The sequence below is a fragment of the Lates calcarifer genome, linkage group LG1, assembly GCF_001640805.2.
Source record: "Lates calcarifer isolate ASB-BC8 linkage group LG1, TLL_Latcal_v3, whole genome shotgun sequence".
Classification (NCBI taxonomy): Eukaryota; Metazoa; Chordata; class Actinopteri; family Centropomidae; genus Lates; species Lates calcarifer.
The window spans coordinates 18,754,767-18,780,922 of record NC_066833.1 but is presented as its reverse complement, the minus strand read 5'-3'; the positions used below and the strand labels follow the sequence as shown (position 1 = coordinate 18,780,922).

The 26,156-nt window shown below is 39.7% G+C and overlaps 1 protein-coding gene across 2 annotated transcripts; it reads right to left on the bottom strand.

Annotated features, from left to right (window-relative positions):
• Positions 1-464: 464 nt before the first annotated feature.
• Positions 465-21,937, bottom strand: csrnp3 (cysteine-serine-rich nuclear protein 3). Of its 2 annotated transcripts, XM_018684814.2 has the most exons (6): positions 21,662-21,937; positions 20,693-20,733; positions 6,939-7,107; positions 4,541-4,800; positions 4,019-4,315; positions 465-3,816 (listed from the first exon to the last, which is right to left on the bottom strand). In XM_018684814.2, exons 3-6 carry the CDS (start codon positions 7,099-7,101, stop codon positions 2,680-2,682), a joined length of 1,857 nt encoding a protein of 618 aa, XP_018540330.1. In that variant the 5' UTR covers positions 7,102-7,107; positions 20,693-20,733; positions 21,662-21,937; the 3' UTR covers positions 465-2,679. The 2 variants fall into 2 exon arrangements, with proteins under 2 accessions (XP_018540330.1, XP_018540331.1); XM_018684815.2 differs by lacking the exons at positions 20,693-20,733; positions 21,662-21,937 and adding an exon at positions 10,104-10,536.
• Between the last annotated feature and the right edge of the window lie 4,219 nt (positions 21,938-26,156).

Here is a 26,156-nt window from a genome sequence, read left to right as displayed (position 1 = left end):
GGATAGCTGGGGACAGGTTACTACCACAAAGCTACAAAGACACACGTTTCAGTTACAGAAACAAAAACACAGTCTTACCCACGTGATATAAACGAATGAAAATAGGATTAAAAGATGCTAATGCTAATGCTAGCCGATAATGTTAATGCTAATGCTAGCCGCTAACCGTTTGCCTTACCTTCGTGCCGCAGGTGTGTTCGGCGTCCAGACTCACTCGTGTTCGACAAAAAAACAGCTCCAGAGTTTGTTTTTTGCATCAAGTCCTCTTCAGTAATGACGTTTGCTCACTTTACAGAAAAACCGGGGCGCGCTTCAAACTTGGTTTAAATCGGTTTACGGACTTCCTTTCTCCGCCTCTCTGCGCTCCCCCCAGAAGGTCACCTGACCAGAAATAATGCTCTCAAACTGAAAGACCACGCTCTTGAATAAAGATAGGAAAGTAACTCCATATACATCAGGAGCGATTAAGATCAAAAGAGCAATTTTAATTGAATGTATCTCAAAATTATGTTAAAAATGAAACAAATGAAAATGAAGGTGGCTCTATCTACACTTGAAAAACTAAACACATTGAAAAAATTTGTACCATTTTTGTGCAAAACGTATGCATTTCACAGAATATAAAACAGAATTAAATTAATCAGGCACATGAAGCTTTACAACTCACAACCAGCATGAAACAAAAGACAATTTAAGTGAAGCAATCTCAATACAGACTTTTAGTAAACCACAATAAATACACATTTCAATATTTCATTCATAATAAATACTGGAAAATAAAATCAAACACAGGATTCTTAACTGGATGTTGTGTCATTGTATCTAGCCTTCACACACTGTATGCTTTGGCACAATTAATCTGTACTAATAGGCCATGTTGATGCCAGTGATTGCCTAAAAGCAGTCTGCACACTTCTTGTACCACTGAGATGGCATGAAATGTCCCAGCTCAGCAGTCACACAGGATCACTAAAAATTCAGTATGAACCCTTGAGCTTATAAAGAAAGGGCAGATATTTGCAAGATTGAGAGAGGGACAAATATCTGTATTCATGCAGGAGCAAAGAGCTCAAGGTATATAACTTCAGCGACATATTATAGTAGTACTATCCACTAAATTATTGCAGTCCCCACATTGTAGAGCAGTCACTTCAATTTTGTTTTTGTAATTTTATAAAGATGTGGTAAAAGATTATTTACATATTTTTGGTAAGCAATTTTGTTCATAATTGGCTCTCATTTTCAATGGCTCATAAGACACAGGAGTCATATTTTGTAGATGTTAATTACTCATTTGAGATATGTCTGATTTTACGCTTTGATTGTCAACCTTGAACATTTGTGCCCCGCATATACAATTGTTAAAAATGTGGCACATCTTTCATGAATCCAATGGTGCTCCAAATCGGTCAAAAAGACAAGTCAGTTAAAAGCAATGTCAATCTACTTTGCTGACAATTTTCTCCAAAAGAGAAAGCCTGTTAAGAATCTTCAAACTATTGCACATTTCATTAGAACAAATCAACATCACTACTGGATCCACATAAATAAACATCTTTTTGTTATTAGACACTGGAATATAGCTTATACAGTGTTCAAAAGCAGAAATCTCATAACCAGTTTATTTCTGAAATACTGGCAGATTATTTTGGGGTTAATATTTTGTCTACAGGACTGGTTGCTGTTGCATTTCAAATGAAGCCCCTGCTAATTTAATGATAAAGATAGTGCTCTGTTGCCTATGATGAATCATAGAGCTTCTCATACTTTTGGAGATATGTCAAAGTGCTACTTTATTTATATCCCTGTATCAGTGAAATGCTTCAAAGAATAAATCTTCATTTGTAGTGACATTTGCTAATCATGATATTCTAAGAGTGATCAGTGGGGGAAAAAACATGTGAAGGGCCATAGTGTTATACCATTCAAGTATTTATCAGTTAAAACCAACTGCATGCCACTGGACCCAGTGCAAAAGGCTATGAATTGATTTTGACATGTCTGACATTTTATGCAATTGATATTGTATTCCAAACATACAAATGAGAATTCAGGCCTTTTCATGCTTTTCAAAACCATAGAAAAGCATATAATAGTGACAAAAAGAAGAAGAGAAATGTACATTATGTATACAACACATTTTTTATATAAAACAATGGCAATTTTTTTCCCTAAATGTCACTGAGATTCCCAAAACAGCATGCGCATTGTTATCAAAACATTTACAATATATAAGTATACACATAATTCAGAAACAATAAATAAACTGACAGTAAACCTTTTTTTTTTGCACATTTGACACATACAGTAGACATAGAAAAGTTCCATCTACAGTACAATATCTGCTTAAAACTAGAACTTTACATCTGAAATTACATGATGCATTGCACAGCAGGACATAATTGATGTTTTGATGTGTTTTTGATCTCTCCATTTTGCAGTTAAGAACACACTGCAGTGGACAATCCTTCAGGAGTGAACAGTTCCTTGAAACCATTTCCATCATGAACCTATGGCTTTATAGTTACAGATGAAAATGTACTATGGTGCTGTAAATTGCTTTGAAATTTAAGGTCAGATAATTCAAAAAAGGCCATGATTATGTTCCCTTAAAATACCACTTGGTCAGGCTCAAGTAAAGACGCATTAATGAAAGAACACTTAAGAGGGTGTGGCCCACTAAACGGCTGTGACCTCAGGGCAATGGTCTGGTAAAGGGAGGTTCTTAGTATTGTTTGCTAGTAAGGTCAGGTCAGAATGTCTATTGACACTGGACTCTTGCTGTGGCTGTTCAGCTGTCATACATGAGCTGTGACTGCTGTAGGAACTCTGGGTGTTATTGTTCAGGTAGTTTTGGAACTGTGTCTGGTTCTGATTTTCAGGCTGCTCCACAAACGGCGCTTTGGACAACACCTTCTTCTCCTGATCAGGCGTGTAGCAGGTCAAGGGGGCGGCTGGAGCACCATTGGTCAGAGTGAAATGGTGATTAGCTGTGTATTGTTCTTCAGCCCGATTAGAGTAGTCTGTGTACTGCTCAGCAGTGATGCTGAATGGTCCTTGGGCCATGCTGCAATTGGTTGTGCTGACTGGATCTTGGAATGCTAAGGCTTCCCCGTAGGGTTCACTGGCTTGGCTGGTTTGGCCATTGGTTATGGCACTGGAGCTCCCCAGCTGATAGTACTCAGCTGAGGAGGAGTTCATTAAATAAGTATTTCCATTCATGTGGTTATCTTGTGCCACAGAACCATCACTGTAACACAGCACAGAAGATAAAGGGACCACCTCGGTGTGAGACAGTGATGGGGTTGTCATGTTGTCCTCAAAGTTCTCCGACTTCTCTTCATCCTCGTCCTCGTCCTCCTCCTCATCCTCAGAGTCGCTGTTAGCTAAGCTCTGTGTGCTGGAGTCAGACAGTCCACTGCAAACGCTGCTACTATCCTCCTCATCTTCCTCATCTTCTTCATTTTCCTCATCCTCCTCATCTTCTTCATCGTCCTCCTCGTCTTCTAGTGGCTCCTCCATCTCGTCTGCGTTCGGCAGGTGCATGGTGGTTGTTTGTGGAACAGCATCCGACAGAGAGTATTCCAACCTGTGCTGAGGCTGAACAAGAGGGTTTCCGCTCCCCAGGTCGACAGTTTCACTACGGTAACCGCTGGTGGGGGATGCCTGCTGTTGCTCACGACTCTTCTCCAGTTCAAGCTTCATTATAGTGTGCAAGAAATGGGTCCGAACACGGATGGGATTAAACTCCACTCTCCCAGATGAATTGCTGCAGCCCTCTTTTGTGCAGCCACATGGAAATGACATACGGTCCACCTAAGGAAAACATAATATTTACTATGCTCTTCATTTTTATTTTGAGCAGATGACCTATGTAGTGTGATAAAGATGTAATTTAGATACAAAAACAACTAAATAAAGTCATCTGCACCTATTCTTTAAATTTACAGTATGTTTTGCTATTTACAAGAAAAATAAACAGAACACTGACTGAAAATATGCGTGTCATGGGATTTACCTGGCACTTGATCCCTGCAATGCTGCAGGCACAGGTCTCCGGGTCACAGAAAACTCTGCAATCACAGCCGCAGTCCTCTCTGGACATCCGGATGGCCCGCAGTTCATGTTTCTCTTCCACGTCAATCTTCTTCACCCCAGAGGAGCGCAGCAGTGCCCGGCGCTTTTTAGTGGTAAGCGGTTGCAGGAAGAAGTACTCATCTACCTCTGTGTTGTCTAGATCGATGTCGTCGTCAGAAATGTCCTCTGCTGTAAGCGTGTTGGCCTCTTCAGACTCCACTGTGCCATTCTTAGTCAGCTGGAAACAAGAAGGAATCACATCCAAGTCATTTATCAAAGTACTAAGCCTAACCCTAAAGATAAAAAGGATTCAAGTCTTTCAGACCAAAGTCCTCTCTGATTCTTTACATACAATATATTTTATACTGATATCTTCTGAATAATGCTTAAATCGCATAAAATCCTTTGTACAGAAAGACTTTCAAGAATGATTTAGTTCAGATACACACTGCAAACTATTTACCTTGAGCCTGATTGAGTTGAGTTTCTCCTCCTTCAGGTGGTCTCTGAGCATATCTCTGTGGATCCTCTCCTGCTCCAGGGCAAATTCACCCAGGGAGTACTGCCTGACCCAGCTGTGCCTGTTGGACATGCCCAGCGTGCTGCCTCCCTGGCTGGGCACGCTGGTGAAGCCCTGTCGCCGGCTGAAGTAGTACACTGTCACATTCTCGAAATGCACCCTTCTTGTCCGCAGGCGCTTCTCTCTCTTCAATATTGAGTCAGCTGCAAAGGAAAATGGCAAAGAGTGTTATAAACTGTTATATGAAATAAAGTTGTCATTTTGGTCCTAAACTGCTTTTCACAATTCATTAATCCCATATGATATGAACAAGCTCCACACTGCAGATCATTGCGTCCAGAACACTTTCAGCACAGCTGTTTTGTCTTTCTATTGTGGTAGAACAGTTTTATAACAATGTAAATTCTGTTAAGATAAGTGACATTCTTATTGATAATTTGTGACCCATGCTGAGAATATTGTCTTTAAATGCCTGAAATATGAGGAATTCTTTTGTGCCATCTTTACAACATGCTTCTCCACATCTTGAACTCAGCACAGCTTTGTAAGGAGGGATTTCATCACATCTCTGTCCTTCCGCTTGGCATGTAAGTCCTCAGTGTGTCTTTTTAAGGAGAGCTCTACAAGAGGGAGGGGCAGAGAGGAGGGCAACGGTGGAGCATAAATAATCCCCTGCCTGGCCCAGAGATGAAGAATGCTGGTTCACAGAAGCCGTGTTCCCAGCATTTGCCCCGTATTAGACAGACAGGACAAATAGAAACCATCTGGTTCTAACAGCTCTCCACCTCACGCAAGAGGGACAATGCATTTCATTACAGATGTAGAGCTGTCAGACTGAGGTGTACAGAGCAGAGCCATGTTTCATTATCTACAAAAAGAAATGCAAAACAGGTATCAGCTTGTTTTAGGTGTCAAACCAGTTAGCAGATGTTATGGTCTACATAATCTGCTTTTTTTTGACAATGGCTATATTAAAGCTTATAAGAAAAAAAACAAAAGGTATTTTTCACAGTTTTGAAAGCTATAATCAGCAAGTGTTCCTATACCCTTTAAATGCTGTAGATGCTCTAATTAAACAAACATATTACAGATGTTTTCCCTACCTCTCTTTAACACCACAGCAATGGATGTATAGTAAAATCACCAAGGACTTAATTGTTTCATTTCACTGCCAAGACAGTCAATCACTGTACATACATGTCACTTAAATGGAGCACATAGTGCATGGCTCCTTTGTCGCTGTTAGCTGACCTTGTCACCCTCCCAACTACCAGCAGCTGCATCTGACACAGAGACCAGGATCAGCCTCTAAGGGACGCAGCACCCTACTTATGTCTCTACCCCTCCTCCTTACAGGAAGGAGGCTTAAAGACACCCATCTGCATGTCATTTACATGGACAAAAAAAACCCTGCATCCTCAAAACACAAGTTTTGTTTTGACATTGTCTTTTAATTAAATACAAAAACTAGTTTTTGCTTACTTGGATAAAATACACACAAACACATACATGTTGTCCAAACATGACACCTTTCTTTTATTCTTTAAGAAACCCATTATTGAGAAGCAAGTGTCTGAATGCTTTGACAGACCCCCAAAGGATTAATAAACTACAACTGTGTAATCTAGTTCACTCAATTCTTAGACATTAAATTACAATTAAATTACATCTAGCCTCTATTAAATACAGAAGAAACAATTAATCAGTTCTTAAGTAAATCAGTCTGCCACACTTTTCATAATTGCCTGAGACACTTCCGGGGAAAGTGCATGTTTTTTTTTGTTTCAAACTATTGGTTGGACGTAAAACATGGCAGCAACCCCACTCCCTAAAAAATTGGATATTTTATCAAAAATATGATTTAAATAGGCAGATAATTAATTACTACTGTGTTTTTGTGTTTAGCTGCTATGCCATTCTTGGAGAATGGTTCATTTACATGTACAGTACTGGCAGTGTTACACACACAGCTTGAGACTACATCAGCTCATTCATCTGGCTGAGTTTGTACACTGATGCCGTTCCTAATGAGGGCGCCTGCCTGTGTATCCTTCTCCTTTATTACAATACTGGACTCTTTGCATCTCTCCTCCTCCAACTGTAAATTCATATTACACTCCCTTATCAACAGACATGCAGATTTGTTTTCCATGTCCTCCATCCTGCATTTATTGTGAGCTACAAAATCAGGCTGGTTCTGAGTGTTCATTCCCACCTTGATTAAAAATCCCTTTCAGTGCTTTAGCTTTATTTTGCTCAAGATGACATTAATCTTACCATCAAAAGCACACGTTAGCAACACTGAGTGTGGTGCATTAATTTAAAAGACAGAGGCACTCACGGGTGAATGGGCCTGAGGCAGAAGGGTTGACACTGTCACTGCTATCCCCACTCTCACTGCAGGAGACCTCATCATCAGACTCCCGCAAGGAAGAGCACGGGGAGGAGGAGGCTTCCACCTCCTCAAATTTCCTCTTCAGTATTCCACTCATGGCCCGCCGCATCTGCACCTGAAACCGAAAGACAGCAGAGGGGCCACACATTATTTAATATCCAGTTTAGGGCCTTCATAATCCTCAGCACACTCAATTAGCAGTGAGACCCAGACTACCCCTCCTCTCTCCCTTCACACACACACAATCTCTCCTGCCGCTATCCCAGCTCCCAGGCGTTCCCTGAGCGATTGATCACCTTGGCACAAAGGAGCTGAGATTGAAGGAGAAAGCTGCTAATTACATACTACGTCTACCTTACAGGAAGATCATACAGCTGTCTTTGATTGAGAGGCTTGAGAAAAAAAGAGACTGGACCAACTTGTCTTGCACTGCTACCAGTCAGTTTAAAATTATGCACGATCTATATTATGCACAATGTTATGCATTTTCTACACCTAGAAAGAAAATAAAATGTATTAAACATCCACTGACTTAAAATGTATGAATTCTTTTATACACAAATGCATGCATTTCCATGTAGCGACTGAAGTGAGCGATGTATACATATATCTCACATCACTCAGCGCTAGACAAGGAATAACTGAAGCTGATGTTGACAGTGTGATTTGTGACATCTTATATGTCTGTAACAAGCTTCTATTAGGTCAGATGCCTGCTACAGAAAAAAAGAAAAAGCAGCTACAGCCACCACAGAGCAGAGAAAATCTATACAGTGACAGGCTATGATTTGCCTCATAATCTGCTACAAATGCTGTCAATAATCATGTCTCATAAAGCAGTGTAAAAGTAATAGCCAAAATGAACCAATAAATATTACCCTGCTGCAGACCTTTTATCACTGAAAAGTACCATAATAATATCATTTGCAGTGGTAGTTCTACAGTTCAATCAGGCATAACTGTATAATGCACAGTTCCTGAGGAGGAAATCAGAATCTTTCTTTGTAGGTTCAGCTAAATATTTGAGGTTGCACTTAGCACTTAATAAAGAGGCTGTTGTAACAAAAGTGTTACAGACCACTTCAGTGTCAATTGAGAGGGGCCATTAACTTGCTCTGACTGATGATGCAATTAGGTGAATAAACAAGAGCAAGCTCATCAAATACACTAAAACGAATCACTACTACACTGCAACTGGTTATAATAATTTCTGCACAGTAACTGTAATATTATTTTGATCCCTGCTTTTCCCCTTTTAAAATTATCCTGCTGTCATTCTGAAGGGCTTAATGAGTTGTTACATTGCAGGACTTGTTTAATGTTAATCACTACTCATAATATCAGACATTATTGAAAATGTAGTCCTTTAATGTATTCAATTGCAGGGCTTTGTGTTCCCTGTTTTTAATAGCAGCAGCTGGAGCGTCACATCACGTTTTAAAATAAACCCACTAACAACACTGCTGCTGTAGCACAGCAAGGATTGCTATGACTGGCAGCTTTTCCCCTCACTGCCTTCGCTCTTGGAAACTGGAACCGGTAAAGACAGCATGCATCTTCACCCAGTCCCCCTCTGTCTATCTGCCAGAGCAGCTTGTGGGGGAGTTCCATTCACAGACAGCCTCAGTGTTTCATCTGGGCTCTACTATTGAGTCATTACAGATGCAAATGTTGTCTGAGAGACATGTTGCCTGAGAGAAAGAGGTGCAACACCAGAGAGGACTAGCGCTGGCAGCAAGAGGGGTCATTGTTCCCAGGAGGCCGTGCTTGTTCAGCGCAGTGACATGGCACAGCCAGCATTTGGAGAACCTCCAGAGTCAACAACTCTACCTACAACTAAGGAATGCGAGGCATCCTCCATCTGGGAGAAAGTGGAGGATAGAGGAGCCAGTCTGGATAACTGCACTGAAATTTCATTTCAGAAAGAACTGATACTAACTTGGAGGCAATATCTGACTGAAATCATCTTAGATTCTGTAAAGCCAGTAACTGAGCTGGCTGACAAGAAACCACCAATCCTCTTTCTCTGCTGAGTGATTATGACAAGACATAATGACATTAACTAATGAACTAGTTCTGAAATATATTAAATTAGTCTCTGAGATTCAAATCTTAATGAACATAAGATGCTAATCTCATATCACAGTCTAGAAACCAATGTAATTTGCAATCCACTTCATTTGTTGCCAAACAAGAATGGAAATTTCCAGCAGAAATGGCCTGTGCAATTTTAGTCCATTTCCTAGCAAGGGTCCTGATTAGATACCATTGTTGGAAACCTATTCATATGCTTAGCCCTCAGCTGATGCTGCACTGCTCTTTGATACCAAAAGTGGTTTCCATGGAGATTCTAATGTACTCTCACAACTACTGCTTTTCCATATGACACTGCTTCCAGTGTTACAAACTCTGTATTAGGGCATGTCATGGTAAAAGCATGTCTAAGTAAATGACTGTTTATACATTTACCACAGTTTCTCTCTCAGATTAATGCATTACTAGTTCATTTGCATTTGTGATGACAGCAGGAGTTGAAAGTTAAAATCCTGAAACTGGGCTTGTATGACATCATGAGCCACAGCACCTAGGGTATTCTAGGGTGAACCTTTTTCATCATGGCAAAAATAAAAAACAGAGATTGCTGCTCCTCTCAAACAGCTCTTTGTCTTCACTGTTGCCTTACCACTAATCGTGGCTGGGCAGCATACACTATGGTACGAGGGAAAATATCCTAGAGAAAATAATGCAGCAAAAGCCAGCTTGGAAAGCCCCTCCCTGTGTTTGCCTCTCTGTGCACACACATCAACTGTGGAAACCAACTCTTGTCCTTCATCAACAGTGCTCACAGCGCTGTAGCACACTTGCACTCTGAATATAATTATTTTTTTCCCCTTGTCATTCACAAGATTCCCACAGTCATAATAAAACGATGTGACAACACAAGGCTCCAAACATTCGTCCTAAGTGATGACAACAAGCCTATGGCATCTGGAGCAAGTCATGACACATCAGTCCTCCAAAGACCACATTACACTTCTGTGTGTGTGTGTGTGTGTGTGTGTATGTATGTGTGTGAGTGAGTGTGTGCTAGCCCTCACAGGAACAACTGACCTGTATCCACTGGCAGACTGTCCCTCTTTTCACCTCTTCTCACAGCAGCACAGCCACACAATCATAAATGTGGCAATTCAAAAAAGGTGAAACATAATGAATGAAGAGGTTCCCATTTGGTTCAGTCCACTGACTTGCAGCGACCCCTGAGCTCCACGGGCATGAGAAAAAAGGGTGCAGGAGTGTGAGGGAGACTTGTAATCTTCCAGCTCTGACTGCACTGTCTGTACCATATGCTTTATTGTTGCAAGATGACAGTCATTCTCACTTTAACTCCCTCTCTATGACTGTGTTCCTCTCTCTCTCTCTCTCTCTCTCTCTCTCTCTCTCTCTCTCTCTCTCCCTCTCTCTCCCTCTCTCTTTGGCCACACAAAGGCTCATTAGCTGCAGCCGGCTGAAAGGCAGGAGCCTGACTGGAGTAGAGTGGAGCAGAGCAGAGGCAGCCTGTGAGATCACATGGGTGGGATGTCTGAGAGAGAGAGAGAGAGAGAGAGAGAGAGAGAGAGAGAGAGAGAGAGTCAGGCGTGCCTCTGCTCCTGCTGTCTGCAGATATTTTTACCATCATGAGCTGGGGAGGGGAGGGGGGCGGAAAGGGGGAGGAGGAGGCAGAGGTGTGTGTGTGTGGAGGGGGTGGGGTGGGGGATCAGAAACAGGGAGAAAGACAGAATGAATGTTGGAGAAATGGATGGGGGGGGGGGTGCATATGGGAGATGCAGGGCAGGCAGGGCAGTGGGAAAAGAGGTGGAGGGGGGTAAAACAGAGATACAGAGAGGAGGGGACTCAGAGGGGAATAGTAAAGGGGAGGGGGTGGAGTGAGATAGAGCAAGGAGAGAGAGAGTGGGGCAAAGAAAAGGAAAAAGGGGAAACATCTGATGCCAAGAAAAACACAACAGAACCATCAAGAGAGCATAAAACTACAAAATAAATGCCTTGATGACTTCTAAAAATGGGAAAAAAATCCAGGATCTAACATTACACATTGTTCATGTACAAATGTTAACAAAGGTGGCAATTACACAGTTGTAAAGTAGCTTTGTGCAAAAAAGTTACACAGAGAATTTGAACAAATACCAACTTGACTTTGAATTTGACAAGTAAATACCAACATAGACTACCTCACCCTCAGGAAACACGATTTGTCAACTGTAGTACATGAACTCCCAACACTTCCTACGCCAGGAAGTTGTGCCGAAGAGTTAGTGGGACCTCAGTTTGTGCAGTCAAAGAGCCATGATATCATTCTTGCACTCAATTGGACCATATGTCAACATAAAAAGGTCCTGAACTTCCTATTACAGGAAACCTTAAAGCCTAGAGGCTTTTTACAGCCAGCACAGTATTACAGTTATTACAAACAAATGGCAATTTCCGAGCACAAACATAGGACAAGAAGGAATACTATTTTCTATCCTGGAAAATGTTACAAAATGTGGGACAGATGTATGATGGAAAACAGTCATTTAGTGACACTGCTACAAAGTATTCACTCAAAATCTCACATTTGCATTCTCAACAATTTTATGTGAAATGATTTGTGTTGTTTCATGTCAATCAGCCCTGCAATGTTCTGCATCCTTTCCAGTGTCCTCACTGAACCTCCTACTGCACTCCTCCTTCCCCCGTTGTCTCTTCCTAACACTGCTCACACCGCCTCTCTCTTGTGTTCATATAACATCATCGAGCCACAGTAAGACACATTAGAAAGCAGCAATAAATTCAGTTGGTGATGTGCCTTTAAAGATCATCACAGATTCCAGCTCTTTTAAAGCAAACAGAATTCTCCCTGTATAGTATTTAATAAAGGAAAATGCTTCTTTCTTGTTCTTTGTTTCATTATTTCACTGAGTTGGTAATGATGTTAGAATACTGTCAGGCATTCTGAGCTGCATTTTAATTAAACATTTTTATGCTACAATGATAAATTTAGCAGTCGTAATAATAGCTGTAGTGTGGGGACTTTGGCCATTGAAACGGCTTTTCTCAGATGTGCATCTCAATGTGCAATTTGCACATTGGATGCCAGTGAAAGTACACTGATTGTACTCTGACAGACTCTGCTGAGCACTCAAAGAATACAGCTGGCTATTATGGCTGAATCAGAAAGACCAAAGAACAAGCAAGCATAATAACACAACTGCAGCAGCAACAAGATACACGCACTATGCCCTCAGGGACAACACAATAACAGAAACACCTGTTCAATCTAATACAATCCGGCAGGTTAGTTTTATATGAAAAATGCAATACAAGGGAGTAAAGCAATGCTATAAGTAGCATCTCTGTCTTAACATAAATAACATCTGTATTCAAATTTGTATAACAGAAGTGAGTGGGCATTAACAGATACCTGGTTTTCTTCAAATTGAAATTAACCCATGAATAGGGTGTTAAATATATGCCTTATAAGAGACATGGAATGATTCTGTTACAAGGGTTTTCTGCTTACAAGTCTTTGATGACAGTGTCAGAAACAATGAATAAACACAGTGAATGAAGAACTGCTCTAATAAGGGTGGTGCCAATTAGAGTGCATTTCATATCTTGATACTGTATCTGTGTTTGGCTAGTGTTTGCCATTCTCTACTTGGTTAGATAAAAAAGAACCTGACCTGAAATTTTGCTATTTGCTTTTAATAACAATAAAAATGCATTTGATCGTCCAAATACTAATTACAATTTAATTGTCAAAACCTTAAAAGTAAGGAGAGTGTGCGACAATAATACATTTCATACAATATATATAGTCAGCTCACTTTTCCAGTACCTTTGCTGAAATGTGTTATTAGACAGCCTCATCTGCATTCCTTTAATGATTCATCCATGAGCATCACACATCACATATGTGCTTCCCTATTACATAAAAATGCAAAATGTAAGCTGGAGAGATAGCATTTGTTATACCATTTCACCAGTGATGGTGACCTATATTTGTTTTGACTTTGAAGAGGCTTTCTTATTTCAATGAAATTAACACACAGCAGACAAAAAGAAAAAAAAGAGAAAAGGTTTAGAGTGAATCTAATATTATTTATGTAGCCATACAGTGATTGAGGTCATATGCAAAAAAACAGCACAATTCCCACTGTAACAGATGAAAGGTAAATTATGAATATGTTTTAATGACATCTCCACGACAGTACTATTGTTTTACACAGATATGAAAATAGAGGAGTGCTTATATTAACCTTATTCTCAGAGCAGACTGTAAACATTTTTTTGTAAAATGGTGCAAAGAATACAAATTACAGTTTATTTGTGTTCTGTTTGTTAGAACAGGAACAATGGGGATTTGGGATTAAAATCCCATAAGATCTCTTGCTTATTGAAAACTTTCCTGCAATAGCTATTTACAGGGTCCTTTACATAACACAGGACCTTCGGACGGTGTTCACATGTTGACCCAAAATATAAAATGTAAAAATCATGTTTACTCAAATTTCTCACTGGAAATCTGACTCTGAACCATTCATGACAGCATATCAACAACTGTTTAGCAGCAGTGGCCATGAATCACAACCTTTTATGGTAAAGACTGGAGTGAACCAAGAATGAGTCATTGCATCCACCCAGTTTATCACCTTAATCACAGCCATTATCCATCTCAACACAGCCATCTCACAGTATATTCAAATACCATGCAGATCAGATGGCATGTTCTTCAGCCTATATAGGTTCAAGACCAAGATTGAACGTCTCCATCAGGTCTCTGTTAGCTGTATAATTGAGTGGCAGTATACAGATCATAATGCCATCCTATATTATTCAAAGAAAGTTTTGTAGTGCACCCATTGTGCATTTTGCAGAGACAGGTAGTTTGTCTCTCCTCCGAAGTTGGTACTGACACAGAAAGACAACATTACATCAGATATGCTTGCTGGCCTTTGCCAAACTCAGTTGCCTCCTCTCGTGTGTGGTACAGAGGCCTTGACCACTTGCAGTACCAACATGTTAGGGTCTCACAAACTTAATACCAGAGATGCCTCCTGAAAATCATGGTCATCAACTGGGACACATTTCCACAAATGTTAGTGTGCAAGAAGGAACAAATATTGACTGGATTTCTACCACCATCATCAAACACCAGCTCAGGCAGACTGGCTAAGTTGGTGGAATGTCTGAGTCATGTTAAAGCAAATACAGCACTCTCATCCGCATACAAGCTCCTAGATATTAGAGAAAGTGGTACAAGGACAATGTCAGGATCAACCAGAAGTTACACATCAACAGTATGTGAAGGGGCAGTGTACAGGCAGACCTTTGTTGGGTAGAGGTGTTCATGGGGAAGCCACACTCTGTGATAAATATTTTCAACAGGTCACTCGAGACACAGGAGAGAAGTCCAATAAGGAAACAGATCCATGTTTGTTTACAATCAATGTATCCTCACTGCACTAAAATCTGTGGTTCCAGAAATAGAAAGGGCCGTCATGGTAAGATCAAATGCATTTTGGTGGAATGTGTTTGCACTACAACTGCTGACTACTGGCTCGCGGATATATGCCTCTGCCAACCAGGCAAGTTGCAGGGAATATGGTCACAATCTCCCCTTCCGTTCCTGAGTTATGACTTAAGTGAGATGCTATGTTGTTCTGTATCTGCAGGTTGTGCAACTAAGCAAAATATTTTTAACATATTAACTGAAACTACTCGATTAGTGACAGTGTGCAACAGCTGTGCTTCTGATTTTTTTTTTTTGTTGCATTTTTTCTGCCCCCTGGTGGTCAAAAACTGCTTATTATAGCTTTAAATATCACAAATAGCAACACTGAAATCCAATATGGTCAATGTCAGGGTTAAATGCCCTCCACATACTATTTGCTTTGATATCAAATGTTGCAGGTGAATAGAAATTACTAATTGTTTACATGTGTATACACTGATTATTTGCATATAAATATAATTTTTTGGATACAGTTCATCCAGGAGGACCATCAGAGCATCTTTGCGCCACTGCCAAATGTGTATGTGTAGGGGGACAGGGGTTTGATATAGATTGTAGGCAAATTTGCCTCCCTGTTCTGTATCTGTGCCTGCCAAATGCCTATGCTATTCAATATGGCTGGCTGCATCACAGACTACTAGTGTTTCCACAGTGACGAAGAAACACATTTATACATCCCAGATGGCTTGGCAGATCTTTTTTATTAATTCTTTCTTTTTCTTTCTTTTTTTTTAATATGAGAAACATTTTTTCATGGCAGTAGACTTTGTCTGAGTGACCGAGGGTGCATTCCAGTGGAACCAACTGATGGGATCAGAGAGCAAAGAGAAACCCTGAGACCACAAAAGATCCCAGGCCATGCAGCCAGTCTGAGCCTGCGTTCGGACTCATCCATCACTGGTGTCACACTCAGCCATAAACAGTAACCTTGAAAGAGAGAGAGAAAGCCAGGCAGAGAGAGAAAGAGAGAAAGGGGGAGATAAATAGATAGACAGAAAGAGAGAAAGAGAGAGCCAAGGTCTCAGCTGGACTCCCCTGAGGAGAGGCTGTGGCCTGGATGATTATACAGCTACAGATGATGTCAGTGGAGGATCCCTGCCACCAAGAGAACACACACTGCTCACATATTCATTGACACTGTTTTGTCGAGGGGGTGAGACACATTCCTAAATTAAACATGAAAAGGCCACAGTATGATGTGTTTTGCAAGAGGTCAGGGGGCATCTGCCTTAACCTGTATGTGCTATCATCGTGTTCAGGAATAACACAATAATGCATCACGTCCTTGGAGAAAATATAGGGACCACATAGCAAAAATAAATTAATGTTAGATGGCCAAAATCAAAGGGTAATAGCTTGTTTATGAAAAGCTAACAGAAAGAAATTGTGCAATACAAAAAGGAAGCAGCAGAAAACACTCTTAGATCATCTGGTTATTTTTTAAAAATCAAGTGGAATTGCTGTAATTTAGCTACAAAGTGTTGTACCTGAAATTCATTTACCTATGTACAGTTTGCAGCTGGCCTGTCATTACTCTAGTTGGGTACAGGGCAGTGAGAAAACCACCTGACAATTTGTTCAGAGACAGTGACAATAAACATTTGCTTAGGCTGTTTTTCCATTGTACTGCAATAAAGGTCAGATGGGCAAATTATGCAAATAAATAATATTAATTGTCAAATACAGTCAACTTCATTCTCCATCAGCTTTGAAAGAATTACATGTGCACAGGGAAAAAACATTCCCCAATTAAACACAAAGGAATCCATTTAAGGAAAATGTAGCGACATCTACAGATTTATGCAAATTAGACTTCACATGCGCTCTGTACATTTGTTAACTTGCACTTGCCTGAGGCTGCAGACAGATCTGCTCCACACACATAAAAGAGGGGGAGTAGGAGAGAGAGAGACAGAGGAAGAGAGAGAGAGGGAGAGAGAGAGAGAGAGCAGAAGGGGGGAGGGAGTGTAGCCCACTGCTCAGCACTCAGCACACGGAGGAGCCGCAGCCTGGTGAAGCCTGCTGCAGCCTCCATCCTGCAGCTACAGCACAGCCGAGTGCTGGGAATCATTGATCTGTTCTTCCTCCTCACAGAACAATAGAGGAAGCACAACTCCTTATTAACCACATGGGTCCAGAGCAAAGGGTGACCACAGCTCCAATAATACTTATCTATCTGTATCCATTTTATTGTAACATCCTTTGAAAGCATTAAGAGTTGGAGATAACCGCCATTATTATTAGTGAACAGAGCACTACTGTATTGTGGTAAATAACTTGAATGAGAATATTCTGGCAAGAACTTGTTGAGAGCTTGTGAACTCATTTGACTCCTGACATGATTCTGTTTTTCAGTTTCTTTTTGAAATCTTTCACAACAAACAGCATGAGCAGTGTTTTAATGAAACACAGTTACATTCTTAAACTGAAGCACAATCTTTCAGAAGACATTTCATCCACCATCTCAGCTGTCTTTGTTGTTACAAGCAGTGATCAAAATACAAACATCGCAGACAAATACCAGCATACCTGCATTCAGACTAATGTTTTGATTTGCTGCAATTCAAGTCACACAGTGCAGAGGCATAATCAGGTATTCTCACCCTCTTGTCAATCACAATGCTCACCTAAATTATTCATGGCTCTATATTTTATTTATGACTGTATTTTCCCATGCCACCTGAAAGTTCGCAAAAGCCAGTTTGCTGGCAGAAACAGAGCTGCCAAAACATTTCATAGAGACAGGGCTGCTTTCATCTCTCACACAGGCTGGGAAAGCTGTGGGATGTGGGGTTCATATTCTGCAGACAAGCCTTATCATTTATATATAGCCAGTATCATGTTGAGATCTTGAATCATTTTTTATATGCAAAACATTCGCACTGTTATCTGAGAAAATTCACGAAGTAGGCCAGCTCTGCATGTGATTGCAGCACGTGGTGAATTAGAGCAGCAGAAAAACCAAAGTGACACAAAATACTTCTTGTGAAAACTCAATGCAAATGTTAAGGATACAAGGATACATACCTAATGTAAAAAGCATCATTCAAGGTGTTATGTTGGTTAGGATTCCACTGAAGTGTTAATATGTTACCTTGATTCTGACAAAAGCCCTGTTTAAGTCTGAATGTGAGACATTTAATTAAAAATGAAATACCTGTATGTGAAAATCGATGAGATGATTAACCAAGATTGTAAATATGAGAAATAATATGCGTGGGAGATTTGACAACAATGTAAATATACACTAAAAACTAGTATTTATTTTTGACTTCTAATTTAGAATAATGTGATGTTGTGAACAATGGTGTTTAGGTGCAGTTATTAATGACTTTATGAGGAGCAACTATGGTATTCTTGTTTTTTTACATGGCTTTTTGTTGATTAGACAAGCTCATAAGAGATTTTAATAACAGTCAGACGTTTGGATAAACTGTCCTAATATTTTAAAAAATCAGAACATCTGTATACTTATCTCTACTGCACAATATTTATTATCTAAGATTTTGGTCACAAGTCCCTGCCTGATATACAGACATGCAAAATTGTGCTCTCACATTCAAAACTGTTTGCCTAAACTTTCTGTCAACACAATATCTGGTTGTAAAATACTAGAAAAATTAACAAAAGCATCTTGATGACATCAAATTACCACACAATCAACAATCAAACTTTAAGTTTGAAACAAATCTGACTGATGGTAGACAAATGTGTTATTTACATTGGACCCTGCCACTAATGGGAAGAAGCTTACAAAGAAAATAGGTTTTCAGTGCCTTTAAAAAGCCTACATACTATATAGCACAACAAAATTGTAGCTGAGAGGAAGAGAACAGTTACCTTAACTATTCAAACAATTATATTCCTCATGACAGGTTTTATGAATGTGGTTTTTGAATGACCAATATGGAGGCAGTGTTTCCAAATTAAGTTTATCTTATAAACTATTACATTCCCAGGCTGCATAATTCTATAAACAAAATATACATAACCTACATTGTCTCTACTGCTTTGATCTGAAATTCTAAGGGTTTTCTTTAGTTTAAACCAGTAGTTATTTGTGTATCAATGCAGTGGCATCAGAAGTATCCCTGAATCAGAGAACTAACAGCGAAATTAAAATTTAAATTCATAATCTGTACTTATCTTACAATACTGGCAGATAAAACAAATTACAGAATCATTTAATTTTGATGACAGTACTCATATCGCCTGTATAAAGCATTCATGTCGTGGCTTACCTTGCACTGACAAATAAAATTCATTAGGACTGAAAAATATGTCTTTTTTTTCTTGACACTTCATTAACTGGCAACAGACAAAGGACTCCAAATAGGTGTCATGGCAACATTTCAAGAGAGCACAATCCTGATCTGTGAAAGCCCAGAACTCAGGCAGGAAGGAACCAAAGACACAAAAAGAGTCACATCAAAAGCCCCTAAATTGGAACCATGACCCCTGCTGAAACACACAAAGCTGCTCAGTGATATAAAAGGTTGATATTAGTGGGACTGTCATGTGATTCATTGATGCTGTGATCTGAATTTGGTGTTGGGGAAGAGAAGCGTCAATTAAAACATGTACAGTGACAGTACATGAAAACCATGTTAAATTTGGAACGTGGAATGTAGAATTACTGACAGTGCCAAATGCTATTTTCCAGAGGGTAAACTGAGTATAACTGATCGAGAAGACAGTCCATCTGCCTGGTATACAGAAATATACAATGCTGTTTCCTTTACTTGCTGGTTAACCTGGTGTTTAATCCTAATTGTATTTCTCCATGGAAACTGGGATAAAAATAGGAGTGTCTAATAGTGCCCTTAAATTGTGAATGAGCTGTATCAATATTATTTCTGTGTATGAGTAATTCCTTTCTTTCGTGCAATATAACTCCTAAGGTTTGTTATTTTACATGGGTTGTTGTAGGCTTTTGGGGAGGGAAGGAGCAATGGCTTCCTGCAATATTCAGTGCATTATACTGACATTTTGGGATATTCACAAATTCTATATATTTTTAAAAGGCAGTTAACCCGACTCAGTAAAATCTGCCTGAACCTCCATGTCAAGCTTCAAGCCAGGAATTCATTGTTGTTTCCACAAAAGAAGAAAACAAGATTGATTTAGCCATCCATGTGAACCTTTGCATCCAGACAGTTCACCCACACCAAACTCCTGCAGAGAGACTACTTCTTAGCACTGTTAAGCCATAACACCTTTCCTGCAAATCTTTAATGGACTACATTCACTTTTATCAAGCCTTAGCCATCTGTGCTACAGTATGTAATAGCAGCATGGCTGAATCACTTAAATAAGCCAGCATAATGATGCAGCTTTTCACAAGTAAATACATCTACTTAATGTTTCAGTGTCCTTTAACTCAGTGCCACATGTACTAATTAAATTCTGCTCCTCTGAGGACTGGGTGATGATAGATTGAGGAAACAGATGGATTGAGGAGTTAAAATACACAGTCACAAGAAGAGAGGCCCCGTTCCCCAAACGCATCGCCCACACCACCCTCACCTTTCAGATCTCAATCACAAAGATGGAAATGGTTGTATGATTTGTGCGTGCATGGTCACATGTTTGAGTACATGCTGGTGCACAGCAGTGGACTGTTGGTGCTGCCTTTTTCCCTGACAAAAGAGGCTGGAAGAGGAACAATGAAGACGGCAGCCAAGGATAATTATTTTGCCATGTTCAAGTCTGATGTGCAAAAAACAGACAGTTCACAGAAGAACACAGTTGTATCTTTTAACTAGAATTAATGTAAACATATTACATCTACATATCTTCATACAGAGTATTTAAAAAACTAATCTGTCTGGTCAGGTTGAGGCCTGTGATTTTCACAATTTCTTTAGCACTGGTGGTTGATTTACAGACAGAAATAAAAAAAATATCAAGTATATAATACAACATACTCTAGAGAGAATATGTCCTCTTTTCATCATTGTGACATCAGAGGCATCTCTCTAGTATGGTCTAGTGAGAATAGAGCAGCAGTCTGTATTGACTAAAAACTGTTGTCTGCATCAATATCATATCATATCTTGTTATCAGAGGGTCTTTGTGGCAGTGTAGCAACAGATGTGTAAGCTGATAGTAGTATGTTTCAGACAGCGAGTAGAAAATGTGGTCTTACCTTTAGCAATATGTATTACACCGCAGCAACCCACCTCCGTTCTGTGAAGAATAGAGAAATATAAATGATATTTATTTATGTTATAGTAACTGGGAGCATGACAACATCTTGTATTTCTGGAGTCACAAGAGATCACGCAAAAGGTGGCTTTAAGAAATTCTGCTTCATGATGTGTTTGTTGTACCAGCTGATACAAGGTGCCACAGATGCACGCAAAGCCATTATTTTGTAATGCATGTTGTCATCACAACAGCAATACAGATGTTTTGTCAAGGAAACTCTGAAATTTCAGCACTGACATACAGATGATTGACAGAGTCTTATCTAAACCTCTTTATGAGCCACTCTGCTTTCATGACTTGTAGGGGTTGGGAGGGGGGGTCATCTGCCTGTTCTGCAGGAGGCTCTGCAGGGAACCAGACTCTCTTCTCCCAGCGGTCTGCATGAGAGGCTCTCAGCCAGTTGGCCATAGACCAGTCAACTGGCATCTAGTACAGCAGCCTGTATGACACACATGTGCCCTCAAAAATAATACACAAAGGAACAGGAGCTCTAACATGCATGTTCCCTGCGCTGTTGTCTATATCATATCATACATATTATCATACATACACCTTTTGTGCACAAGGTGTATGAGCAATAAAATGGTCAGTGGTTTGTGTGGAACAAAGAAAACTTGGTCTTGAAGTATTACTTAAATTCTGAAAATTTCAATGACCATATAGTTGTAGCAGATGTACGAAACAGTGACTACTGAGGTGTGATGCCGAGAAGAGTTGGACCATGGAAGGGATGTGTCCCAACATACTGAGGAAACAAAACACAAGGCAAACACATAAAATGTCCAAGCACTTAACACAACAGAGAAAAGACAAACAAAAAACAAATATAACAGGCCTGTATTTTTCCATCTGACCAATGTGCATGAGTTAAAATAAAGGCCTATCACCTTAGATTGGTCATACTCACCATTCATTTCGTTACTATCATCAGTATCCAACCAGTCAATGACGCCCCTCTCTTAATGGACTTCACAGTTCTTCCCTAAACCGTGTCACGGTGAAACTCCTTTGTGGAAATCCTCAACCGATGTGAGACCTTTAAAACCGGTACCGGATTCCCGAAGAGTACGGGATTAACCGGCACAATTGACGCACACGACTGTGTTTTCACAAGCACCCCTTCCGGCTGCTCAGGGAACAATGGTGCGGCATCAGACTGACAGCTTCACGGACAACGTGACTTACTCTGTCCAATCATGGTTTTATAAACCAGGAATCAGCCGCAGAGCGCTGCTGCCTGCCCACTGTGGCTTCAACGCAAATCCCACTGTATCATCATGTGCGGTGACTCTGGCCAAAGAGGGAGGGTGTATAGTGTTTCAGCAGGGATCCACAGAGTTAAATAGACAACAATTAATTAATAAAATTTAAATTTGATGTTTGCGCATGATGATTCTTAGTCATTCAGCTGAAAGAATATCTAAAAGTAAGTTACAGACTGGATCTGCTGTTTTATTGTGGACTGAAATAAGATTTAAACAGAAAATCTATTAGTTTTTTATTTATTAATTTGATTTATTTATTGACTTATACCGTGGCCTGTTTAATCATTCTCTAATTTTTTTATGTCCACTAGGCTGTAGGTTATTTTAGAAGCTGATCTTTGTAGCAATACTGCAACATTTGTTAAAGGCATTGTATTACTGTAGTGTCTGGAATAAACATGGTTTTCAAACATGTCACAAATGGTAATGGAACAGATGAAGTTAAGAGGCTTATAAAAAGAAACAGCTGCCTTGGCAAACACCCCTAGCTCTACTATAAATATCAAATTTAATTAGTCTGTAAGTTAGATCAGCCAAATGTAAAAAGGTCACTGATATGTCAGAATAGAACTGCTTTTATATCTGTTTAGTGGAAATAAAATATTCAACCTCAAGTCCTCTTCATACAGTGCATTATTAGGTGTGAGGATCATTAGAGCACACTGCCATCTTGTGGCCATTGTGTCAAACTGTAAATGCTCTGTAGGCCCAGACCAATTCAGAAATTCCCAAACAGAGGGTGGGTATGGCTGGTTCTGAGTCTGCTGACATGAAGAAGAGAAGTGCTCTAGCCTCATGTGTAATATTATTTAGCTTATTAACCACTGGACATGTCGGGGAAAGTGAATGTTATGCTTCAAAATGGCAGAATTATGGTTGCTGTTTGATTTTCCAAACCTTTATTTAGCCAGAGAAAGTGTAGCAACATAAACATTCTTTCCCAAAAATACTTGAATGCTTCATAGGCCTTTTTTTCCACAGCAGAAATTTCAATTTTCATGTGTCCCAGTAAGTCATGACAGTATGCATGTGACCCAGCATGATTAATACCAGGATGCTGAAACTGAAGCAGCTACATGAATTGTCTTTGCTGTAAAAGGTTTATTGTCACAACTTGTCTTACAGGGAGCTGGTTGTCTTTCACCTTCTCCACCAGATCATTTCTCTGAACCTGCACTGTACCCCCAATGTCCCAAGTTCATGAGTTCATGAGGTGTTCAAACAGATGTCATTGTTTAAGCACAGTCTTGCCTCCATGTAAGGAGCATGAAAAACAAGGGCATTGTTAAAAGGAAATATGTAGCACACTATTACTGTATATAAACTTTTTTCATCTCAGGAAACATGTATCACTTTGTCAATATTTAGTGTATTTGACACACACACACTGTTCAATTAGATTATAAGCATTTCTGCACCGGGCTGTTTCTTTCTTTCTAGTGTCTGCTGAGTTCACATGTCAAATGAAAGAATTGTTCTAATCATCAGATATAATTTAAGAGGGCCTAGAAAATAAACTGAGTGCAGAGGGACCACATACAAGCTATTACAGAGCTACACCAAAACTGCACAATTATTTCTGAAGTATTAGCCTTTATTGCATTACAGGACACAAATAAGTAAACACTGTCAGTTAATTGGACTGGGAAATTTGACAGTGCACCAACTGTTTTGATATTAAGTGGCTCATTTCAAGATCCTGATGCATTTTAGAGGTTTTTTATGCTTAATTTCAGCACGACTCTGTGTCTTGGCATCCTCATTAGTGCTAATGAGAATTTGGTGTTACCATATAGCTTATTACATCATCACCTAGCACATGAAAGAAAAAAAAACTAATAATGAAAAATCTGTTTATACATTTCACATGGAGTCAATTTCAGGGGAAATAAATGTGTCATTCACTGTTTTCATCTCTCTAATTAGGGAAATAAAAATGTTTTTTTGTGTTTTATTGCAGGTTTACTGTGAAGGAAAGTGGTATACTGTCAGTTGAAAGCACCAGTGTAATCTGATGGCTGTGAATGGATAAAGGACCAGGCTATATGTGACACTCTGCTCTGGCCTTTCTGAATTATGCATTCCTCTCAGGTTAACTGTGGCTATCCAGTGTCCATCATTCAACACATCACAGTGGACAGATCTATCATGAATATTTGTCATATTTTCTTGCTTTGTCCAGCAGCTTTTTGAGAATCATTTTTGAGAAAAAGGTGGGCTTCTCTGTGTCACTTTAAGTAAATATTTATTTACTGTATTATTTATTTATTGTGTATGTTACTGGGAAATGGTTATGTGTGTTATTGGGTGTAAATATGGATGCTTGTTGGTGTGTTTATATGTGTGTGTGTGTATGTGTGAAACAACTTTGCCATACGCAGTACCAGAATTACTGAGTGTCCCTTTAGGTGGTTTTCGAGAGCTTTAGCGCACTACCTGTCAATTCGGTGCTTTTACAGAGCTGCTGATAGAGGCCCCCTCAGGCTGCAAAGAAAGTGGAACCCTGTCGAGTGTGGTGACCTGTGTCCTCTCCCTCCTGTAGTCAGAATACCTGGCGATACAATTGCACCACAATGGAAATTCAATCAAGAGATGGACCAGAGTGAGAGGCAACTGCTCTTGTGTCCCTCTCTGGCTCGCCTGTTAATCGATCAATTCATCTAAAGAGGAACTTTAAACACATCTGGATTAAAGAGACTTCAGTACTGGAAGGTGGGTTGCAGAGAGGATCATCAACTTCACTTTCACCAGCTGTGAGTACAATTATTGTTCTATTTCTGTCTCTGTATGTGTGAAGAGACTGTGTGAAGCTGATAATGGTGTCAAGGGTTGTACAGTAATTATCTCCAGCAGTCAAAGCTAACCAATACTTATATAAATAATAATACATAACCAATACCATTTCAAGTGAAAAGTGACAGCAATAAATGTTTCATTACAAATTCATTACAAATAAGCTATATATGATTTCTTCATTTTAAGAATATGCTATCCAAGTGGAAGATGGGCATGTAAAGCAAAAAGGCGGTAGCTGAAAAGAATCAGTTAAAAGGCAACACCGAGTAATGTGAGCTTTAAAATTTTTTGCTATGATACTGAGAAATAAACTGCTGTTTCACCTTAAGTGAAGGCTTTTCAGTTGTCATTTCCTTTTGAACAAGTACATCTTTTCTCTTTTCCAAGCGGATCCTTCCGTACTGGCAATTCACTGCAGAGTGTCACTGAACAAATTCATATTCACAGCTGTGGAGGCCAATCCACATTCATAGGAGAGCATAAATAAACAGGTAAACTGTGGGACACTCAGCCATTAGCAGGAAACATCTATCACTATTGATGTTGGTAGGGATTACTCAGTCACCTTTTTAGCAATAATGTGTACAATTTAGCTATGAATAATATCCATAGACTGATAATTTCCTCCATTAAAGCTCTCATAAGCCTCACCTCATTGCAGCAGCATGAGCTATAAAATAAGTGGTACACCCTTCTTTTCAAGCTGTACTAATCAATATTTTAGCTTAACAATGGATCAAATAACTACATGTAATGTGAAAGAGGTCACTCGTGGTGACAAACCCACAGAGAATTATCACAATAACAATGCTGCCCCCTAAGCTCCACTGAATGTCTTAATGTCTCTCAGCTCCGTGTTTTGATTTTGAGACCCACAGTTTTATTATTTCAGTTCACTCAAACCACTCTCATCAACTGAAAACTTGACTTACATCTGTCAGGTGGCCAGAACACAAGACCAAATGGATAGCTAATGATGTCTCCTGGACATGTAGGCAACTGTTGGCTAACACATCAGCCACATCAACCTCATCCCACTGATTAGTATGGTACAGCCCTTATCAGAATGAACTCTCTTTGCAAAGATGCAAACTGATCAGAAGTGGATAGGGCATCATTACAGGGGCCAGAAAGAAACTGAGCTTCAGAATATGAAGAGGGGCCTCCTGCCTCCCAGGGACCCAGCTCTGGATTTTGTATACAGTATATAAGAAACATGTCCACACAGTGAGCACAAAGATGAAGTAGCCCACTTTTCTAAAATCTTTTTTTTTTTTTTAATTATTGGCCAAGCCACAGCTTGAGTTTGATGGATGCCTTTCTACTAGCATGATTTTTTTA